Below are 20,149 nucleotides of genomic sequence, written 5' to 3'. Positions count from 1 at the left end.
GCACGGCCGCTTGAGTTCATGAAATGGACATTCCAAATTCGATGGAATTGGAGATGGCAAATAAAAAAACTATACCATACTAAACTAAACGCATATTAGTGATCTTACTTGAACTTCTAAGGGTTAATGAGCAGCAACCACTTAGCTCCACTGCGCCTTTCCGTATGTGCCCAGATGGTGCTGCTACGTGATGCTCCATGCGGACCAGGATGGGGAGAAGCTGCAGGCCCTCCTGCGTCTGCTGACGGAGCTGCTGGAGAGGGTGCGCATTGTGGAGGCGCTCAGCACCGTCCCGCAGATGTACTGTCTGGCCGTGGTGGAGGTTGTGAGGCGGAAGATTTTCATACGGCACTACAGAGAGGTCAGCACCACGGGCAATATTTAGTAATCTTCCTAAAAACCACAGGTGCTGGTCTTGGTCGTAAGTAGATTGTCCAGCAGGACAGTGACTCCAAAAGTAAATAGAACCGTGTTCTGCAATGGCAAGTCCTGTAGTCTGAACTAAAGAGGGGGGCATCCCAAGGATATCAATAATTCTGAAAAGTTCTGCATGGAGGTATGGTCAAAAATCCCTCCATCCCTCTACCCTTTTCACAAATAGGAAAAGACTTGTGGCTGTTATCTTTGCCAGGGGGTTTTTCACGAAGTACTAAACCAGGGGTGCAATTAATTGTGGATCCTGTTTTCTGAGATTTTTCATTAGAAAAATGTATGATGGTTGATTCCATCGAATCATTAATAAACTTTACGCATGTTGGAAAATAAAGCTTATGTCAATAACTATTTTTTCCTTTCTCCTTTTTGTATCATCAACTACCTTTTTGGCACATTTATTCCATTTTTAGAATACAAATGATAGCAATGGCTTTTGTTTCCTGTTTCAGTGGGCCTGTGCCCTCGTGAAGGATGGGAAGCAGCTCTATGAAGCTGAGAAAGCAAAAAGGGAAACCTTTGGGAAGTTGTTCAGTGAGTTCTCTAAACATTCCTTCTCAAACATTACTTTTCATCCTGCCTTCTCTACCTTTTCAAACATTCAGAAAACAAAGATTGTGCTGCCAAAGACTGTTTAATTTATCTTGCATTAAAAGGAATGCATTAGCAGTTGTCCTTAACTTCTTTATTTTCTGGTGTTCGCAGGGAAATCTTTTCTCAGAAACCGATTGTTTCGAGGACTTGATTCATGGCCTCCCACTTCATTTTGCGTAAGTTTTCTGCCGTATACAGTAGGATCGTGCACTTTCCATGGTAGCGCAATGGATAGGCGGACGTAGAAATGGATTCATCCTACAAATAATGTTACCCCACTCACTGGCGTTCTGTCTCTGTCCCTACTGGTCACACACAGACACGCAAACCTCGAAGGTTTGACTCTGAGCTTCCGGAAATCTCCCTGTGTGACCTGCAGTTTTTGAAGTCTTGCTGTCCTTCTGAAGTCCAGCCTTTTCTCAGGTATGGCATGTATTTCAGTCCTCCTTGTGTAACCAACGAGTAGCATCAGAGGAACAGTTTCAGGAATAATTTAAATTCTGCCATTATATTTCAGGCTTTCAGTTTGTATGGCAAATAACTGTATAGGGAAATGGTTTTTTCTGCCTGAAAATTCAGGGGCTTTAATGTATAAATAACAAAGTATAAATGACAAAAATAATTTCATATTGCTTTCCACATGCCATTAATATGCTTTTTGATCTTTAATCAGTGTTTTTTTTTCTTTTAAGGGTTCCAACATTGTGTGATTTTGAGCCTTTGCACCAACATGTTCAAATACTCCACCAGCTTGTTCAAGCCACCCAGAGTGTGGATGAAATGTCTCAAACCATCACCGACTTGCTGAGTGAACAAAAGGTACTGTGTTCAAATGGAGAGTTTGTTGAATGGCTGACAAACACCCTGGATGTTTGTGATCAGCCATACCAACACACACTGTAGTCTGCTGTTAGTGCTTTAATTGCGTATAAGCGCATGTTGGGGTTATGCCACTGAAATAAAGAAATATTTTTTTTTATATGCGCACCAGATGCTTCAAATTTCCACAAATCACTTCCTTAAATTATATTTATTCTTTCTTTTAAAATAAGACGGCTTCAGTTTCATGACTGACAATTATCAAATTTTTCACCAGATATCCAGCAGCCAGATGGGGCAACGGTCCCCTACAGTCCCAAGACCTGAAAGCACAGTAGGAACCTCCTCTACCTCCTCCAAAACGCCCTCCTCACTAAGTCTTCAGGGTCCCCTATGTCAGCCTCTGACTATTCCTGGCCCATTAGAAGAACTATCCCCGGACAGCATCGATGCTCACACGTTCGATTTCGAAACTATAGGGCATCCCAACATGGACCCGGTGCTACAGCAGGGATCCCTGGACCTCGACTCTTTGGCCGAGAGCCCCGAGTCGGACTTCATGTCCGCGGTGAACGAGTTTGTGATCGAGGAGCACCTGACCTCCCCGAATCCCATCAGTGACCCTACGAGCCCCGAGATGATGGTGGAGTCCTTGTATTCTTCGGTCATAAATGCCATCGACAGCAAACGCATTCAGGACACAACCACCTTGGAGAGGGAGAACTCCAGGCTGGCAGTCCTGAAGCAGTGCATAGAGAAGTACAGGTCGGCCGCAGAGGAGTCCCAGTGCAACTTGAAAAGCGTCAAAGAGGACCTCTACCACTTTCGCGGTCTCGTGCTGAAAGAACAGAGGGACTTCGGTTTCGCTTTTAAAACGATGTCGATGGAAGTGCGGAGCATTGTTGACAATATTAAGTACGTCCATGACGGAAACTTGAATGAAATGCATCAAAATGAGTTGTGCGCTCTCAAAACAGACCATGAAAAAGAAATGCTAGCTCTCAAAGAAGAATCTGAGGTGAACCAGAATATGGTCAAGGACCTACAAAGGGCCATCCTGGAGCTTGAAGGTATCGTGGAACGGAAGGAAAAGGAGATCTCACAGCTAGAAAGCGACAGGGAAAGGACTGCGGAATCGGAGAGCCGTCAGAAACAGCATTTGCTCGGCCTAGAACAGAAGCTCGCCGATCAGAGCAATGAAATGAAGACCGTCACTCTATCCAGAGACTCGCTGGCGGACCAACTGGAGCACCTGCATTTTGAGATCGAGCGCAGCCAGCAGAAGATCAGGGCGGAAATGGAAGACCTGGAGAAGTCCCGACTCCAGGAGCTGGAGGAGCGGCTTCGGCAGCAGCACGCCGGTGAGCTGGATGCTGCCAGACAGGAGGGCCGATCCGCCCTGGACGTCCTGGCCACCGAGAACGTGAGCAAGCTGAAGGAGCTGGTGGACCTCCACGCAGTGGAGCTGACGGAGTGGGAGGGTCGCGTGAAGGACCTCGAGTCCCGCGTCTCTGAGCTCTCCGACATGCGCTGCAAGCTGGAGGTGGAGATGGCCCTGAAAGAGGCGGAGATGGAGGAGGTCCGACTGTTGTACCAAGAGGCCAGGTGCCAGCAGCAGGAGACGTTGAACTCCAGGGTGGAGGCGGAGACCGACTCTTTGCGAAAGCAGATGAGCGCCCTGAAGGAGCAGCTCCAGGTTAAGAACGAAGAGTACGAAGTGGGACTGGCCGAGCTGAGGACGCTGATGAGAATCGAGAAGGACCACTGCATCTCTGAGCTGGTGGACAGGCACGAGGAGGAGAGCGCTTTACTCCGCAATGACTTCTCAACTTTGCGAGAGGATGCTCAGGAGACGGAGAGAAGCCTCATTGAGCAGGTGCAAGTGCTCAAGAACGATCTGGAGGACCGGGCTGCCGCCCTGAAGGAGGAGAAAGACAATCACGAAAGGGCCCTTCAGGAGGAGCAGCAGCAGTTAAGGAAGGTTATCTGCGATTTGGAGTCGCAGAATGAACTCCTTTCTCAAAGGTTGGCGCAGGTGGAGACGGCACAAAGTATAGAGGAGCAGAAAGAGGAAGCAGTGAAGGCTGCATTATCAAATGCCTTAAAAAACTTTGAACAGCAAAAGGAGGAAATCGAGGAAAGACTGTTAACAAAAGTCAGACAACTTGAAAACGAGCTCAAGGAGAGAGGGTCATCAGAAAGGTAAGGAATGGAATTCAAGGCCACTGCTTTTTGAGACCATATGTGTAATTGAAAGATGTGCTTTGGTTACTCATGGAAAATTCATTTTCACCAGACAATCCATGTCACATTGTAGACTTCTGGCTAATATAGTATTAGAACAAAAATGTGCTAAAATAAAAAATACAAATTAATATTGATGTCTGGCATAGCAGTCAAAATGATACTTCTAAAGATGGAAAACATCTAAATATGGAAAATAATTAAATAGTCCTTGGTACCAGTTTTTTGTAAACAATTTTGACTCAACTGCACAGAATAATGCATTTAATTAAGTGAATTCAGTTAATTAGTTGACCAAATTAATTTTCACAGTGACCTGATTATAATGGTTTATTGTAATTATAGTTTAAGTCTTCTGTACATATATATTTACCTGACTGATCTGCAGTAGTGTTCAGTTACGCTTTCCTCACCATTGTTTGTTTCTCCAGCATTCAACTGTTCACCTCAGACAGGGTTGTTTGTGCCTCTACCGTCATGGATGAAAAGTTTATCGCACTGTTTTATTACAGCCAATAAAGGGCTGGAGGAAGAAATAGCAGCTGTTTCTTGAATTTTCCAAAACCATAAATTTCAGCCGTCAGTTTTGGCAGCCTGCTCTATTTCTGAAGGATTAGAAGCATTTCAAAGCACATGTTTGAAGCTCTTATATATTTGCTGTTATTTTGATTGGGTGTTTGTTTCCACTATAGTGGAATGGTTTAAGTGTAAACTATTCCACTATTACAGTTTATTGTAAGTGTAATGGCGAAAACAGTGTTTGACGGGCGACCTCTCGGTCCTAGCTGGTGCATGCCTTTGTGTGGAAGCGTTTTGTTGGCGTTGATTGACAGGACTGACAGTGCCCTTCTGCCTGTGCCTGACACAGGGCAGCCTCGGTGCCAGAGCACGCCGGGGGCCAGCCTGAGGTGGCGCACAGTCTCAGCGCCAGTCTGGAGGAGCGTCTGCAGGGGGAGCGGGCTGCCTTGCTGGCCCAGCTGGAGGCCCTGGAGAAGAGGAAGAACGAGGAGATGCAGAACCTCAAGACGTCACTCATCGCAGAGCAACAGGTAGTGCGCCCCTTTCCCTGTCTGTGCGCGTAGCCCCCTCCCCCCCCCCTCGCTGTCACACACTCCACCCCACCCCACTCCCACGGATCGTGGATTGGCCCCTCCCCGAGCCAACGGCAGAAGCGGGCGACGCGGTGGGCGTTCTCATCTGTTTGCGAATCCTCATCTGCGGTGGCAGGAACACGTCGCGTTCGCGGCTGTCGCCCTCGCTCCACCGCGGGGTACCTGCCGATGTTCCATTCGCCATCGACGCCGGTTGGTTCCCCGGGTCAGCTGGGTGCCGCCGTCACGTCGGGCCAATGCGAAGGCGCCGCTCGGCTCTTGTGCCATAACTCCCTCTGGACGTTTTAGCGATTTCACTCTCTTGATGCAACTCGCACCCAGTTCTGAAGCAGAGGCTGCTAAGGGCCAACTGCGTCACCCGTTGTAATGCCACGCGCCACCTCTCTGCTCCTTTGCATCAGTGGAGTGATCTGGCTGTGAGCGGGGAAAACAGATGGAACCTGGAAAAACCATATTTTCCGTCAAACCCACATGCGTTATATCTGCATAATTAGCACATGTGAAAAAGAATCATAATTTCACTAATTACCTTCAGACTTCGTCTGTTAGGGTCAAATAGATCCTGAAGGAATTGTTGCCTTCTCATTTGGCTGGAGTGGGCTATTTCAGAGGTTCATTAAATTCTTTGGTGGGTTCTACATTATTCTGATGAAGTTTTTAAAAAAGCTTTTGTTTGTTCAAATGTCTCAACGCCATTGAAACAAACGTCTTTAAATGACACATGTCATTCCGACACCAAAATAAACATGTTCAGTTAAGGCGTCTTTCATTTTCCTGTTGAAATATTTCCGTATTTCTGAGGGATTTTGAAGCCCTTCTTTCCATTTGGTCACACTGACCTCTCAAATGTAAGAGAACTGTTGAGACAGTTTCAGCCCACAACTCCAGACTTGGTTTCGTACACTGAAAGGCAGATATGACCTTCACATTGATATACAGAATGTCAGAATGTCAAGAAAAAACTGGAACCAGTATTAAAAAAAACTAAACAAAATCAGGTCCGGAGTGTTTACATTGAATATAAATATATGGATCTTGTGTGGGTAGTGGTGTGGAGTATGGGTAAATATAGCTTGTTTTTAGTTTTTTTTTTTTTTTTCTGTATTTGTTGCCTGTCACTGTTGTTAAGTGAGTCACTTGCACAGAAAGTCATGCAGACTGTTTGTTATGAGTCATGAGGAACACTACACGCTGTTCTTTTAATGTTTTAACAGGCATTTGACCTGTGTTTTTACATTCTTATATATTTATCCAGTTTTTCAGGGGAATTGAAAGGCATCACTGTGCTGCAGTCTTATGTAAGCCTTCTGACATCGCAACATTGCAGTTGAAGTAAATTTTTTCCTTGATTAATTCATTGATCGATCAATTGATTGATTGGAACTTAACCACCCGTTTACCAGCAAAATCAGTGTACAAACTGAAATGATGACATGAATAATGTCTAAAATAACTTGAAATATCTAACAATAGCAAGAACTGCTACAAGAACAACAAGGCATTTTACAACATCAACCTTTGTAAGAGTTCCGTACACTTGCATTGTGTAAAGCATACCACGCTGCAAACCCTTGAAAATAAACAAATTGTCATGTAAATCTGTAGCAATTTGTTGTGTCGATGTGGAATTAAAGGAAATGCATTTCTGCAGCTGTTGCTGAAAAATAAATTGTAATGCTGTGAGTATAGTTTACATTGAGGACAGGATCTATATGTAATTTAAAAAAAGTGTGTTTGATGATTTTAATTATGTAACGGGGGGGAAAAAATCTGTTTGGGAGAAAACATTTGCTTCATTGATAATTTATAATGCGATGTGTAAGGATTAGCTCTGTTCTTGCAAATATCCTCTTTTTACCTTGTACTGTCTTATCAGTGTTTTATAAATACAAAAAAAATGAGCAGCAAGGCTTACCCACTGTTTTCCTTAGTTTTTGCCTCAAGTAATTTAATATAGGCTTTGCCAAACAAGTCATGCTGCTCAATTTGGAGTTCAAAATAGAAAGTATTATAATTGGGCATGGTAGATGGCAGTCCTGCCGAACTGTTTGACTGAATTCACTAACTGGTAACTGTCATTTAATTTCTTTCTATAATTTTCTTACATTTAGACAAACTTCAATACTGTTTTGACGAGAGAAAAACTGAAGAAGGAACAGATAATCAACGAACTTACTGACAAGCTGAGAAAAGTCACCCAACAGCAAGAAGAAGACAAAGGTTTCTAACCACTCTCATATTTTAGTCAATTTTATAGCTACTTGTGATGTGTTTGACATGCTTTATGTAGCTGAGGTTTATAAATTGCATTATAATTTTCATTTTAACTAGTCTCAATCATATAAATGAATGAATAAACTTGTTTTGCATAAAAAGGGCATCTTGACCGCAGTGTTAAATATGTGTTTGCATTTTCGTAGATTTTATGCTTATTTAGTGTGTTTATTGTCCTTGCATACAGTTTATCATTTGACTGAATCTATAAATCCATCCACACTGTCAGTTAGAGATGTGTATAATGATTCATTTAAACATGACCCATATTATGCAATGCACCAAATGTAGCACTGCTAATTTACTACTGCTGGATAAACAATAATTAGCGAGCAACAACCAGCAAGTGCAGAGTAGATTGAATGCAATCTGCTGCATTTCTCTTACTGCTAAATTGTGAGTAGGATGTCAGGTGTACAGTGTGCCAGATGTACAACAAGCTGCCATTTTAGACGAAAAAATAGCAGAAAAAAGTGTGTACCTCTGCTGGTGGGGTAATAAACTGCATTATATCTGGCATACAGGTTTTAGATTGTAGTAAGTTTTGATAGACTTGTTTATATACATCAGGTGTATATTGCGTGATTATTATGTCAGGTATACAGTATAGGTGCTGCGTGTGTCTGCAGTGGTGATTGGTATATTTTTATATTGGGTATATAGACCCTGTACATTTGGTGTTTTATATATTGGGTATATAGACACTGTGTTTGGTGTTTTATATTGGGTGTATAGACACTGTGTTTGGTGTTTTTTATGTTTGGTATATACACACTGTGTTTGGTGTGTGGCATGTGGGATATTTACCTGCGGTGCGTGTGTCAACAGGTGTTTTTTATATTGGGTATATAGACACTGTGTGTTTGGTGTGTGTGTGTCTGCAGGTGGTTTTTATATATTGGGTATAAAGACACTGTGTTTGGTGTTTGGTGTGTGAATATTTACCTGCGATGCGTGTCTGCAGGTGTGATTGAAACCCTGCTGGGGGATCGGGCAGACCTGCTGCAGGAGAAGAAGCAGCTGGAGGAGGAGCTGAACCGCCTGCGAAGCAGCGCCATGCTTTCATCCACCTACTTCCAGCCCAGCCCCGCTACCTGCTCCAACGAGCCCCCTGGCGACCCGGAGAGGCTGGCCTCGGTCGCAGCCATCCGGGAGGAGGAGAGGGTGGACTCTGCCGTGGAGGCCAGCATGATGACCGTTCAGTAAGCGCCCGCCGTCGCGCCACATAGTGTCTGTTCGGCCTCTGAGCACAGCTAGCTAAAGCAATCGGATGGAAGGGGCTATAGCGCTCAAGTGTTATAGTGTTCAAAGGGTAATTTACTACTGAATTTCCATTTAATTGATTACAGTTCTTGTATCCATTGACCACGTTTGCATGCGCACTATATTCCAAGTAACAATCCTTATTGTGGTTTTGGTCATATTGGAATAACCCAATCTTATTCCTCTCTACGTGGTTGAATATTTTGTATACATCTTTCGGTCAGCGCTAAAGGATAGTTTAATATCATTCTTCAAGTGTTTAAAATTCACTGGGTGTCAACCGCTGGGATTGTTTTTTCTGAATTTTATAATTAAATAAATTTTCTTATTTTTCCTGTGGTAGACCCAATAGGTATCTAAGGTCCATTTTTCCATCTACCATCCTATCTTTAACAATTGTAAATAATAATTGTAATTAAAATGAATGACCTGAGTTGACATGTTAACATTGACAGCCAAAAATACATAGCTGTCTGGGTGTGTGCTTTGTTCGGTGGTTGAACATATAATTGGAATAGTGTGTGTCCGTGAAAACATAGTCACTGACTTAGTAATGTCACTTAGTAATTATTGTGTAATTTCTTTGCATGTACAGCTTCCATGTTATAAGTCCATGTTTTCCATTTCAGCGAAAACATTCTCATGTTATCTGAGGAGAAGCAGCGGATACTTATTTTGGAAAGGGTAAATACAATCCCATCATGCATTGGGCTTCAGAGATATCAATATACATGCATCTCAGTGATGGTCCATGAATTCAAGTAGTGTTTGAAGAATGTGAATAATTATGTAAATAACGCACATGTCTGCAGTGTAGCATTCAGGTTGATTGAATTCAAATGTATTCCATTTTGGAGAATTGCAAAGGGCTGGTATTGCCAATGGTAAAGCAAAATGTGGATACTGGTTTACTGGAATGCTTTATAGAAATGAGTGTGAAGAGAATTGTGTAGAATTTAGTCATTTGATATGAGTGCATTGTAATGAAATATTTTTGTATATATTTTTACAGACCTTACACATGAAGGAGGAAGAAAACAAACGTCTCAGTCAAAGACTGGTAATATTCTGTTTTATTTATTTAATCATTTATATTTTTATTACTTTTACACTAATTTGTTGTAAAGTCTCTTGAAAAAACATTATTTTGAATTCCATTGATAGATTATTTTGTATTGTCAGGCAGTTGCAGCAATTAGCCCATATTTAATAGTAATTGAAGAAATATATGAAGATTTTTACATATTGCTTTAGTTCCCTGTTGGGCAGTTCTGTTTATGGATAATCCATGCCGCCTCCCTTTCACTCAAAGAGTTTTGATGCAGATCCGTTTCAATGATAAAACATTTCTAAATATCATGGTAAAACCAATATCCAAGGCCGAAAACATAGCTCGCTTTTGCTTTGGCATTGTGTCAGACATCATTTCACCTGCTGTGAGAGGGTGTGCATGGTGAGTCAGATGTTGAAATGTAGACTTCAGAAACCAAACCGTCTGCATAACATAGCACCACGGAGTAAAAACATCTTTGTTACAGAGCCGCACATACAATATCTGGCATCAAAATAGTCTCCTCATCGAGCAATATGCATGAGTAACATATGTATGTAAATAAATTTGATCGACACATGGCTGGTTGAGAAGCTATTTACCTACTCTTGTTTTGTGCTCTGTGCACTGCGCTTGAACTTAACATGTATCGTTGCCTATTATTTCAGAAGACATTGTCTTGTCAGGCTTGCTTGGATGATCTTAATCGAGTGAATTAAATGTTGAAATTCATATTGAATTGAATTAAATTTAAGAGCTTATTAGAAAACACTACATAAGAAGGGTGAATGGTACAACCATTTTTAAAAGCTCAACAACAAATGCCTTTCTTGTTTGAATGCTTGAAATTTTATCAGTTATAGAATTTAAGTAAATAAGTACTGATCAGTTTTCTTTTCTTTGTATATTCTTTGTAGATGTCCCAGAGCATGTCTTCAGTATCTTCACGGCATTCTGAGAAAATCGCTATAAGAGAGTAAGTACATTGCAGAGCCTTACATATATGGTATATACTCAGTGAGCACTTTATTAGGTATTTATTATACTTATTTTGTATTAAGTATTCTGCTGTTGTAGCCTATCCACTTAAAGGTTTGAGGTGTTGTTACATTATTACATTACATTATTGGCATTTTGGCAGACACTCTTATCCAGAGCAACGTACAGTTGATTAGACCAAGCAGGAGACATTCCCGCCTGGAGCAATGCAGGGTTAAAGGCCTTACTCAAGGCCCCAACGGCTGTGCAGATCTTATTGTGACTACATTGGGAATCGAACCGCTGACCTTGCGGGTCCCAGTCATGTACCTTAAACACTACACTACAGGCCGCCCCGTTGTGTATTCAGAGATGACACTCTTCTGGATACCACTGTTGTAATGTGTTATTGGCCAGAGAGAATGGCCAGACTGTTCAAAGCTGACAGGAAGGTCACAGTCTGGCCATTCTCTGACCTCTCTCAATAACAAATGATGTGAACATTAATTGAAGCTCCTGACTCGTATCTGCATGGTTGTATGCATTGCACTGCTGCCACACAATTGGCTGATTAGGTTATCGCATGAATAAGTAGGTGTACAGGTATTCCTAATTAAGTGCTCACCAAGTATACTATACATATGTACAGTGGCTTCAGAAAGTATTCAGACCCCTTCACTTTTTGCACACTTTGTTGTGTTGTAGATTTAATTTGACATTTTTGCCCATCAATCAACACACCCTTTGCTGTGTCACTCCAAATTGTGGTCAGGTGCATCCTGTTTGCTTTAATTATCATTGGGATATGTCTTGAAATTGATTGCCTTGAGTCTACCTGTGGCAAATTTAATTGATTGGTTTAGAATGTGTAAATACGGTCCCACAATTCACACTGCATTTCAGGACAAAAACCAAGCCATGAAGGCATTTGTTTTCGCGAGCTATAGACCAGTGCATGGGTATAAAACCATTTCTAGAGCTTTGAGTGTTCCCACAAGCACAAACAGTGGAAGAAGTTTGGAACCACCAGGACTCTTCCTATAGTTGGCCGTCCAGCCAAACTGGGTAACCAGGCAAAAATGACCTTGGTCAGGGAGGTGACCAAGAACCCAACAAGTCACTTTAACAGAGCTTGGGAGGTCCTCTGCAGAGATGGGAGAACCTACCGGAAGGATGACCATCTCCTCAGCATTCCATCAATCAAGCCTTTATGATAGAGTGGCTCGACAGAAGCCAATCTTGAGTAAAACGCATACGACAGCCCTCTTGGAGTTTAGGAAAACGGCATTTAAAGGACTCCTGAAAGCCTGAGGAAAAAGATTCTCTGGACTGATGAGACAAAAATTGAACCAGGTACTGCTCATTACCTCGATAATACCATCCCTACAGGGAAGCATGGTGGTGGCATCATGTTATGGGGGTTCTTCTCAGAGGCAGGGACAGGGAGACTGGTCAGAATTGAGGGTAGTATAAATGCTGCTGAAGAAGGAGGCCTTTCGGGCTTGGCTGGCCCGGGGGTCCCCTGAAGCAGCAGACAGGTACCGGGTGGCCAGAAGGGCTGCAGCTTCGGCAGTCGCTGAAGCAAAAACCCGGGTATGGGAGGAGTTCGGGGAGGCTATGGAGAAGGACTTTCGGTTGGCCTCGAGGAAGTTCTGGCAAACCATCCGACGACTCAGAAAGGGAAAGCAGGGCTTGTCTCAGGCTGTTTTCAGCAGGGGAGGAGAACTGCTGACCCGGACTGGGGATATTGTCGGGCGGTGGAAAGAGCACTTCGAGGAGCTCCTGAACCCGAACAACACGTCCTCTGTGGAAGAGGCAGAGCCTGAAGACTCGGGGGAATCTGCACCTATATCCCTGGCGGAAGTTGCTGAGGTAGTCAAAAAGCTCCTCAGTGGCAAGTCGCCGGGTGTAGATGAGATTCGCCCTGAGATGCTGAAGGCTCTGGACATTGTTGGGCTGTCTTGGCTGACACGCCTCTTCAGTGTCGCGTGGAGATCGGGGACAGTACCTGTAGAGTGGCAGACCTGGGTGGTGGTCCCCATTTTCAAGAAGGGGGACCGGAGGGTGTGCTCCAATTACCGGGGTATCACACTCCTCAGCCTCCCTGGGAAAGCTTACTCTAGGGTACTGGAAAGGAGGCTCCGACCGACGGTCGAACCTCGGATTCAGGAGGAGCAATGTGGCTTCCGTCCTGGCCGTGGAACAGTGGACCAGCTCTTTACCTTGGCAGGGTTGCTGGCGGGGTCATGGGAGTTTGCCCATCCAGTCCACATGTGCTTTGTGGACTTGGAGAAGGCTTTCGACCGTGTCCCCCGGGGAACCCTGTGGGGTGTACTGCGGGAGTATGGGGTACCGGGGCCGTTGTTACGAGCCATCAGGTCCCTGTATAACCGAAGTGAGAGCTGTGTCCGCATTCTCGGCACAAAGTCAAGCACGTTTCCGGTGGGTGTTTGACTCCGCCAAGGTTGCCCCTTGTCACCGGTCCTGTTTGTGGTATTCATGGACAGGATCTCAAGGCGCAGCCGAGGTGAGGAGAGTGTCCGGTTTGGTGACCTCAGAATCGCATCTCTGCTTTTTGCGGATGATGTGGTTCTGCTGGCTTCATCGGACCGTGACCTTCAGCACGCACTGGAGCGGTTTGCAGCCGAGTGTGAAGCGGCCGGGATGAGAGTCAGCACCTCCAAGTCCGAGGCCATGGTTCTCTGCCGGAAAACGGTGGATTGCTCCCTCCGGGTTGGGAACGAGTCTTTGCCCCAAGTGAAGGAGTTCAAGTATTTCGGGGTCTTGTTCACGAGTGAGGGTAGAAGGGAGCGTGAGATCGACAGGCGGATCGGTGCAGCGTCAGCAGTAATGCGGGCGTTGCACCGGACCGTTGTGGTGAAGAAGGAGCTGAGCCGGAAGGCGAAGCTCTCGATTTACTGGTCGATCTACGTCCCAACCCTCACCTATGGTCACGAGCTTTGGGTAGTGACCGAAAGAACGAGATCGCGTATACAAGCGGCCGAAATGAGCTTCCTCCGTAGGGTGGCCGGGCTCAGCCTTAGAGATAGGGTGAGGAGCTCGGACATCCGGAGGGAGCTCGGAGTAGAGCCGCTGCTCCTTCACGTCGAAAGGAGCCAATTGAGGTGGTTCGGGCATCTGATCAGGATGCCTCCCGGGCGCCTCCCTTTGGAGGTTTTCCGGGCTCGTCCAACTGGGCGGAGACCCCGAGGGAGACCCAGAGCCCGCTGGAGAGATTATATATCTCTCCTGGCCAGGGAACGCCTCGGGATCCCCCAGGAGGAGCTAGAATGTGTTGCTGGGGAGAGGGACGCCTGGAATACCCGGCTTTGCCTACTGCCCCCGCGACCCGACTCCGGATAAGCGGGTGATGATGGATGGATGGATGAATGCTGCCAAATACAGAGCGGTCCTTGAAGAAAACCTGCTCCGGAGTGCACGCAACCTCAGACTAGGGTGACGGTTCACCTTTCAGCATGACAGCAACCTGAAGCATACAGCCAAGACAACGCTGGAGTGGAGTCTCTGACTGTCCTTGAGTGGCCCAGCCCAGACTTAAACTCTATAGAACACCTGTGGATAGATCTGACAATGACAGTTCACAGACACTTTCCATTCAATCTGATGGACCTTGAGAGGATCTGACAGGAAGGATGAACTGCAAAGCTTGTAGAGACTTACACAAGACTCAAAGCTGTAATTGTTGCCAAAGGGGCTTCTACAAAGTACTGAATTCACGGTCTGAATACTTATATATAGATTTCACAATAAAGTGTTTAAAAAGTGAAAGTGACCCCCTCAATACTTCCTGAAACCACTGTATAGAGGAGTATCTGTAAGTATTTGGACATCGACAATTTCTGTTGTTTTGGCTTTGTACTCCATGCATTGGATTGCAAGTGGAACGGTGAATATGAGTGCAGAATGTCAAATTTGTTACTTTTTGTTGAGGATATTTACTCATCTATATCGGGTGAATGTTATAGGTATATAGCTAATATTTTGTTTCTTTTTACTGTGCCAAGTTTTCAGGTTGGGGACTTGGTTCTCATCATCTTAGATGAAAGGCACGACAACTACGTCCTGTTCACCGTGGGCCCGACTCTATACTTCCTCCATTCTGAGTCTCTCGCCGCCCTGGATCTCAAACCAGGTCAGTACCCGTCACTGGACCTAAAACATACAGTAAAGGCACAGGCCTGGACGCTGTCAATGTTTGTATTTTATATAAAGGAAATACAGACTGAAAACTCTGTTTTATCCCCCGAAGACAGGATAAAACAGTGAGGATTTTATTTAAGCATGTCAAAGTATTCCATTCTGTTTTTCCAAATGTGAATTTTTCACTCTGCACCTTATGCCAAGAACTTTTTGGATTGTGTGTTAACTCTCCGGTTCCTTGGTTAAAAGCATTTGTTTTTCAGTACAAGCACATGTTTTTTTTTCCTCTTTAATTTCAGCGATTGCCAAAGTCTCCAAACTGTCTTTTTGGAGGAAAAAAGTAACACTTGCTTTCAGTTGTGAGTCAGAGTTAAGGGCATGTTTGGATTGTATTAAGAGCATTGTCTATTTAACATATGCCAAACTTGTCACAAATCTGTTACCGCGTGCTCGGTCATGATCTCTGTATTTTAGAGAGATGTGTTTTAATCATGGATGATTTCATGATTGTGTATGAAGATTTAAAGCTCCATTGTCCACTGCAAGCCAAGCTATTATACGGCAAACTCAAAATATAGTTTCAGTGTAGCTCAAGCTCCAGCTTGAGAATACATCTTGGTCAATTCTACATTCATTTGTTGGTTGTTCCTTCCGACCAGAGCATGTGATTTCATGCCTCCTGACCCTGCTAGCGCTGCCTGGTTAGTGTCTCTGTAGGGAGTGGGAGGGAGGGTTTCCCCTGCCTCTACCCAAAGGTGCCTCCTCTGGTTCACTGGCCACTGTACAGTTTGACTGGTCTGGACAGCCACCAATCGCTTGCTTTTTGGGGAAGGCTACTCTACACTCCTGGTTTAACAGAGGATGATGCAGTCAGTGGAAATGGCTGAATAAATGAAGAATACACTCCTACTTCAGAGGAAACTAAACTCTGATCTGAGAAAACAGAGCCCAACATCCTAGTTTATTCAGGAATTATTGTGGGGTCCCAAAATTTGAAACCAGTCCTTTTATCATAAAATCAAACGCTCAACAGAAATAAGGCTGAGACCAAAGAAATGAAGTGACTTTAGTAAGCCTCCATCTCCCTTTCATGTGTTCCCCAAATATGAGTCTGAAGAAGTCACAATTGAACTAACTCATAAAAAAAAAATAAAAGAAAGCAAAAAGACTGGAAAGATAAAGATATCTATAATTAGAACAGGATAGAAATTTTCAAAAGAGAACAAAACTCCCAATTAGTGTTTTGGGCTTGGAAATCAGCGTAACAAAAACATTCACTTAATATGTGCATCCACTGCCATCCTGCAGTCCGGCTTTGAATGCAGATAATCAGAGAGCGATTTTGCCTGACACTGTCCAGAGGGAGGGACTATCTTCAAACCGCATCATTCAAACAAGGATTTGAAGGGCGGTGTTCTCACTGCCCGCTTTGTACCGGGAGGCGCTGGACAAGCTCAGATTTGAATTCTTTTTATTTGAGTCCTCTGTTATTCAAAATCGATCGGGCATTTCAACCAGTGGCTTGACCGGATTTCACCACCGTGGAGAGAATAAATCTTGCCATCAAGCCCCCCCCCAGTCTCAAAAATCGTCATCAGTGTCAAATTTTTCATTCACATCACAGATTACACCGATTATACTTTGATTTCAAATTTGAATTTATTTGAATGTATTTAAACGGACCTAAAGGCAGATCATGACTGAGGTCAATGGGGAACTAATGAAGTTTTGATTGCTTTCTGCAAAAATGGAACGTGTAATGGGCAGTGAGTTTTCTGGGGTCTCGAGCAATATCAATCTTGTTCAGCGATAGGCAACTCGAGTTCCAGTGATGTTTTTGGTTTCTATTCGATCTGAACTTGTAGGCAAGGGTTGGTGGACTGTATATTCTGAGCCGGAGTGGTGAAATTATGAATGATGAAGTGAAGTTTAAATGATCAACTGTGGTCACATCATTGTGCCTATAAATATTACATTTATGTAGTTGTAGGTTTAGATGGAGTAAAAATCAGGACCATCTCTCGCACTCCAGGAACAGGCTTGCTTACTGTTGTTAGACACATACTGGTCTAGAAATCATGGCTTCATGTCCTGTAATGAGATTTCCTTTGCTTTTCTTTTTAATAGCATCTGGGGCAGCCAGACGGCCATGGGTTCTGGGAAAAGTGATGGAGAAGGAATATTGCCAGGCGAAAAAGGTAATGGACTGACGTAACATGCCTTAGTATTTTTCATTAGGGAATTGCAGCTCGCTGATTGGAAATAACATGAGCTAGTATATAAAATCTTGGTCGCAGATGTAAAATTAATCGGTGGATTTGATCAATATATTTGATTAGTTTTTGTCTGTTGTAAAATATATTGTATTCCGGTTGTGTTTTTTATCCGCTGCAACAGCAACGCACACCTTCAGTTTCTCTAGTCACATCTCTTCCATTTCCCATCTATTGCTGAAAGTGAAGAATTAATTTCAATTACAATGCCCCCATTTGTATTATTGTTAACCAGTTACATCCCATTACATCAATTCAAGTGATTTCATACTTGGGTGCCTAAGGACCACAGTTCTGCTGTTTGCTCGTAATGGAATTCAAATTACCGCTCCAGATACTGACTCGAGGAGATGGAGGTCTAACGGTGTCGTATTTAAATCGAACCTAATTTAATCTCACAGATATCGCGCGTTTACGTCGTTTAAAATAATCCTCCCTACAGACATTAGTGTCAAGAACATATTGATCATTGTAGTTAAGCGTGGTCATGTAATGGCATTAATTAATTTGCGTTTATTGTGCCTCGACAGTAACATGGATTGTTATAACGCAGCAGTAATTATTATAAGTAATCAATTGGCATACTGATAAATACATGTACAATTTAGGTATTTATTTTTTATTAGGGAAATGAGGTTTAATGTGTCGATCACAATTTTGACGACATGATAATATTATCCGTAGGCTACTGCATTGAATCACAATTTCACCTGTTGTTCCGATACTTTAATTGTTTGTGTTGCTTAATTATATTTTTGACTTGGTGATATGCAGGAGTGTAGATATGAAGCTCTTCTGGTTTTTTAATCTGGAGGTGCCTTGTGACATTTGATCCAGTTCAATTAACGACATGCATTTCACTCCACAAACCAAATTAGAGTTGTATGGTTTGAACAGTTTTCTTACAGTGGGGATCCATGCCAAGGCTTGAACAATAACAATTCAAATGGTATTATGATTTTGGTAAATCATTTATGGGCCTGTTTCTTGGTTGTTTGGTGAGTATTGCTGTAATTAATATATCCCTCTTTTTTTCCCTCCTCAGGCTCAAAACAGATTTAAAGTTCCTCTGGGTACCAAATTCTACAGAGTGAAGGCTGTTCCCTGGAACAAAAAAGTATAATATCGTTGCATTATGAGCTAAAAAAAAAATTGTTTGTGTTGCATACATTTTTTTTAAAGAAAAAAAAAGACATCTCGTGTTATTCATAAATTCTCTTATCAACATTGCATTAGAAAAATGAAAAAAAAAAAAAAAAATCATTATCATGACATGGTTTGACAGTTGCAAGAACACTTTTTTTTTTGTTTTGTTTTTTAACCCAGAAGATTTATAATCGTGGACCAAATAATTTCTTTTCTTTGTAAGGGCATGCCCTATACATATTGGCATAAAGCCGTTATATTGTCTGTAAATTAAACATAAGTCTTTGGATGTTATATATTAGTTCTCATTATTATGGACATTTGTCCTTTTGTGGAAAATATCATTATCAAAATAATTTCCCTGTAATGTTCTGAAAATACACATTTATTATAAATGTTTATGGAGGAATGTTCATGGCATGCATATTGATATATTTTTCTTTAATTTACTTCAGATAAATGTTGTAGTTGGATCTGTAGGTAAAAATGCTGTTTGTTACACACAACACAGTAAGAAAGTCCTCTGAAAGGATAATATTGAAATGTACATTGAGACTGAGAAAAATATAACAGTCATCACTGCAATCCTTAAAATGCACTTTTGGAAGAAAAAAAAAAAACAATGCTGTCATGGATTGAAAAAGGGAAGAGGGTGTGCTGCTTTTAACATTGAAACAGTGCATAACTTCCCACTATCATAGAACGTTCATCCTTAGAGATAAATATTTCATATTTGTGATCTTGTGTTTCATTATTGGATTAAATATGGCATTGTACATTATCCATCAAGTCATACAAGTAACAATAAATGACTGTATTGTAAAGGAATTTAGAGTTTTGAAACAATAAAGGTTTGATCCCGGGAAATAGGTTTAAGTGTGCTATCTTCAGTCAGTGTTAATACCGCACATACCTTCCCATTTATTGCTGATACCTGAGTATCTGCTTATTAATTGTCACCATGTATAAGTTCAGAAAGGTATTGAGATTTGCTATGTACTGAGACATTTTAATCCTTTTTTATATTTTATTTGCAGTGTAATATTAACTCCTAATGGGGAAAATAAATAAATCTTAATTTCAACAAATGGGATTCAAATGAGGGATTTGATACCATGGGTAAAATTAATAAAAATGTCATGTCATCACAATAGCTTCAAACTCATAGTTGCTTTGAAGCAGAGAGTATGCGTAGGTAATTTTACACTAATTGTGTGGTATTAGAGGATGCATAGACAGTGGGTTTTAATAGAATTGTTGGACACTGCTAAATCAGAATTTATTTACAGTTCAGCAAACCTAGTTGAGCTATACACAAAATCCTGCAACTAGCACAAATGGTACCATTCAGCCAGAGCTGTATCATAAATCTCACCCACTGAAGAACCACAGCATTGCATTTTCTTTCCTCAGGTCATCTTCTTACTTGGACTGATTTTAAGATGGGGGTGTATTTTAGTTAAAATCATCAAGTCAAAATTCATTATTGAAATTAGTGCAGTTTAAGAGATGAGATTACAATCCCATTCCATGAAAAATACAAGTGTACTGACCCTTAGAGAAACTAACGCAGACATGAGTGGACTCATAATTACAGTTTATCAAATTTGCAAAAAGCCTTGCTGGGTTGTTTATGCTGTTCGATACAGAAACACAATAGACATAAGGCATAATATCTTGCCATTCAAATGGATGTTGTATAAAATACAATTATTGTAATTTATGCAAGTTGTGACAGACTTTGTGGACCGCTAAGCAAATAATCCACTACACTTTTTATAGTTAACATTTTTACCTATTAA

General features: G+C 42.4%; 1 protein-coding gene across 1 annotated transcript in view; it reads left to right on the top strand.

Moving 5' to 3' along the window:
• The window catches only part of rb1cc1 (RB1-inducible coiled-coil 1), a 36,659-nt gene extending 17,445 nt beyond the window's left edge, over positions 1 to 19,214 (top strand). The window contains exons 10-24 of the mRNA XM_061255410.1: positions 175 to 361; positions 885 to 966; positions 1,138 to 1,202; positions 1,346 to 1,449; positions 1,719 to 1,845; positions 2,123 to 4,047; positions 4,958 to 5,138; positions 7,313 to 7,421; positions 8,440 to 8,677; positions 9,368 to 9,422; positions 9,751 to 9,798; positions 10,707 to 10,765; positions 14,793 to 14,920; positions 17,056 to 17,126; positions 18,247 to 19,214. Of these exons, the coding sequence (XP_061111394.1) occupies positions 175 to 361; positions 885 to 966; positions 1,138 to 1,202; positions 1,346 to 1,449; positions 1,719 to 1,845; positions 2,123 to 4,047; positions 4,958 to 5,138; positions 7,313 to 7,421; positions 8,440 to 8,677; positions 9,368 to 9,422; positions 9,751 to 9,798; positions 10,707 to 10,765; positions 14,793 to 14,920; positions 17,056 to 17,126; positions 18,247 to 18,324 (3,457 nt within the window). The 3' untranslated portion in view covers positions 18,325 to 19,214. The remainder of the gene's footprint in view (positions 1 to 174; positions 362 to 884; positions 967 to 1,137; positions 1,203 to 1,345; positions 1,450 to 1,718; positions 1,846 to 2,122; positions 4,048 to 4,957; positions 5,139 to 7,312; positions 7,422 to 8,439; positions 8,678 to 9,367; positions 9,423 to 9,750; positions 9,799 to 10,706; positions 10,766 to 14,792; positions 14,921 to 17,055; positions 17,127 to 18,246) is intronic.
• The last annotated feature ends 935 nt before the right edge of the window (positions 19,215 to 20,149 follow it).

The sequence above is a fragment of the Conger conger genome, chromosome 9 (assembly GCF_963514075.1).
Source record: "Conger conger chromosome 9, fConCon1.1, whole genome shotgun sequence".
In the NCBI taxonomy this organism is placed as follows: Eukaryota; Metazoa; Chordata; class Actinopteri; order Anguilliformes; family Congridae; genus Conger; species Conger conger.
The sequence above is the reverse complement of the archived record's forward strand: the minus strand, read 5'-3'. Positions and strand labels throughout refer to the sequence as shown.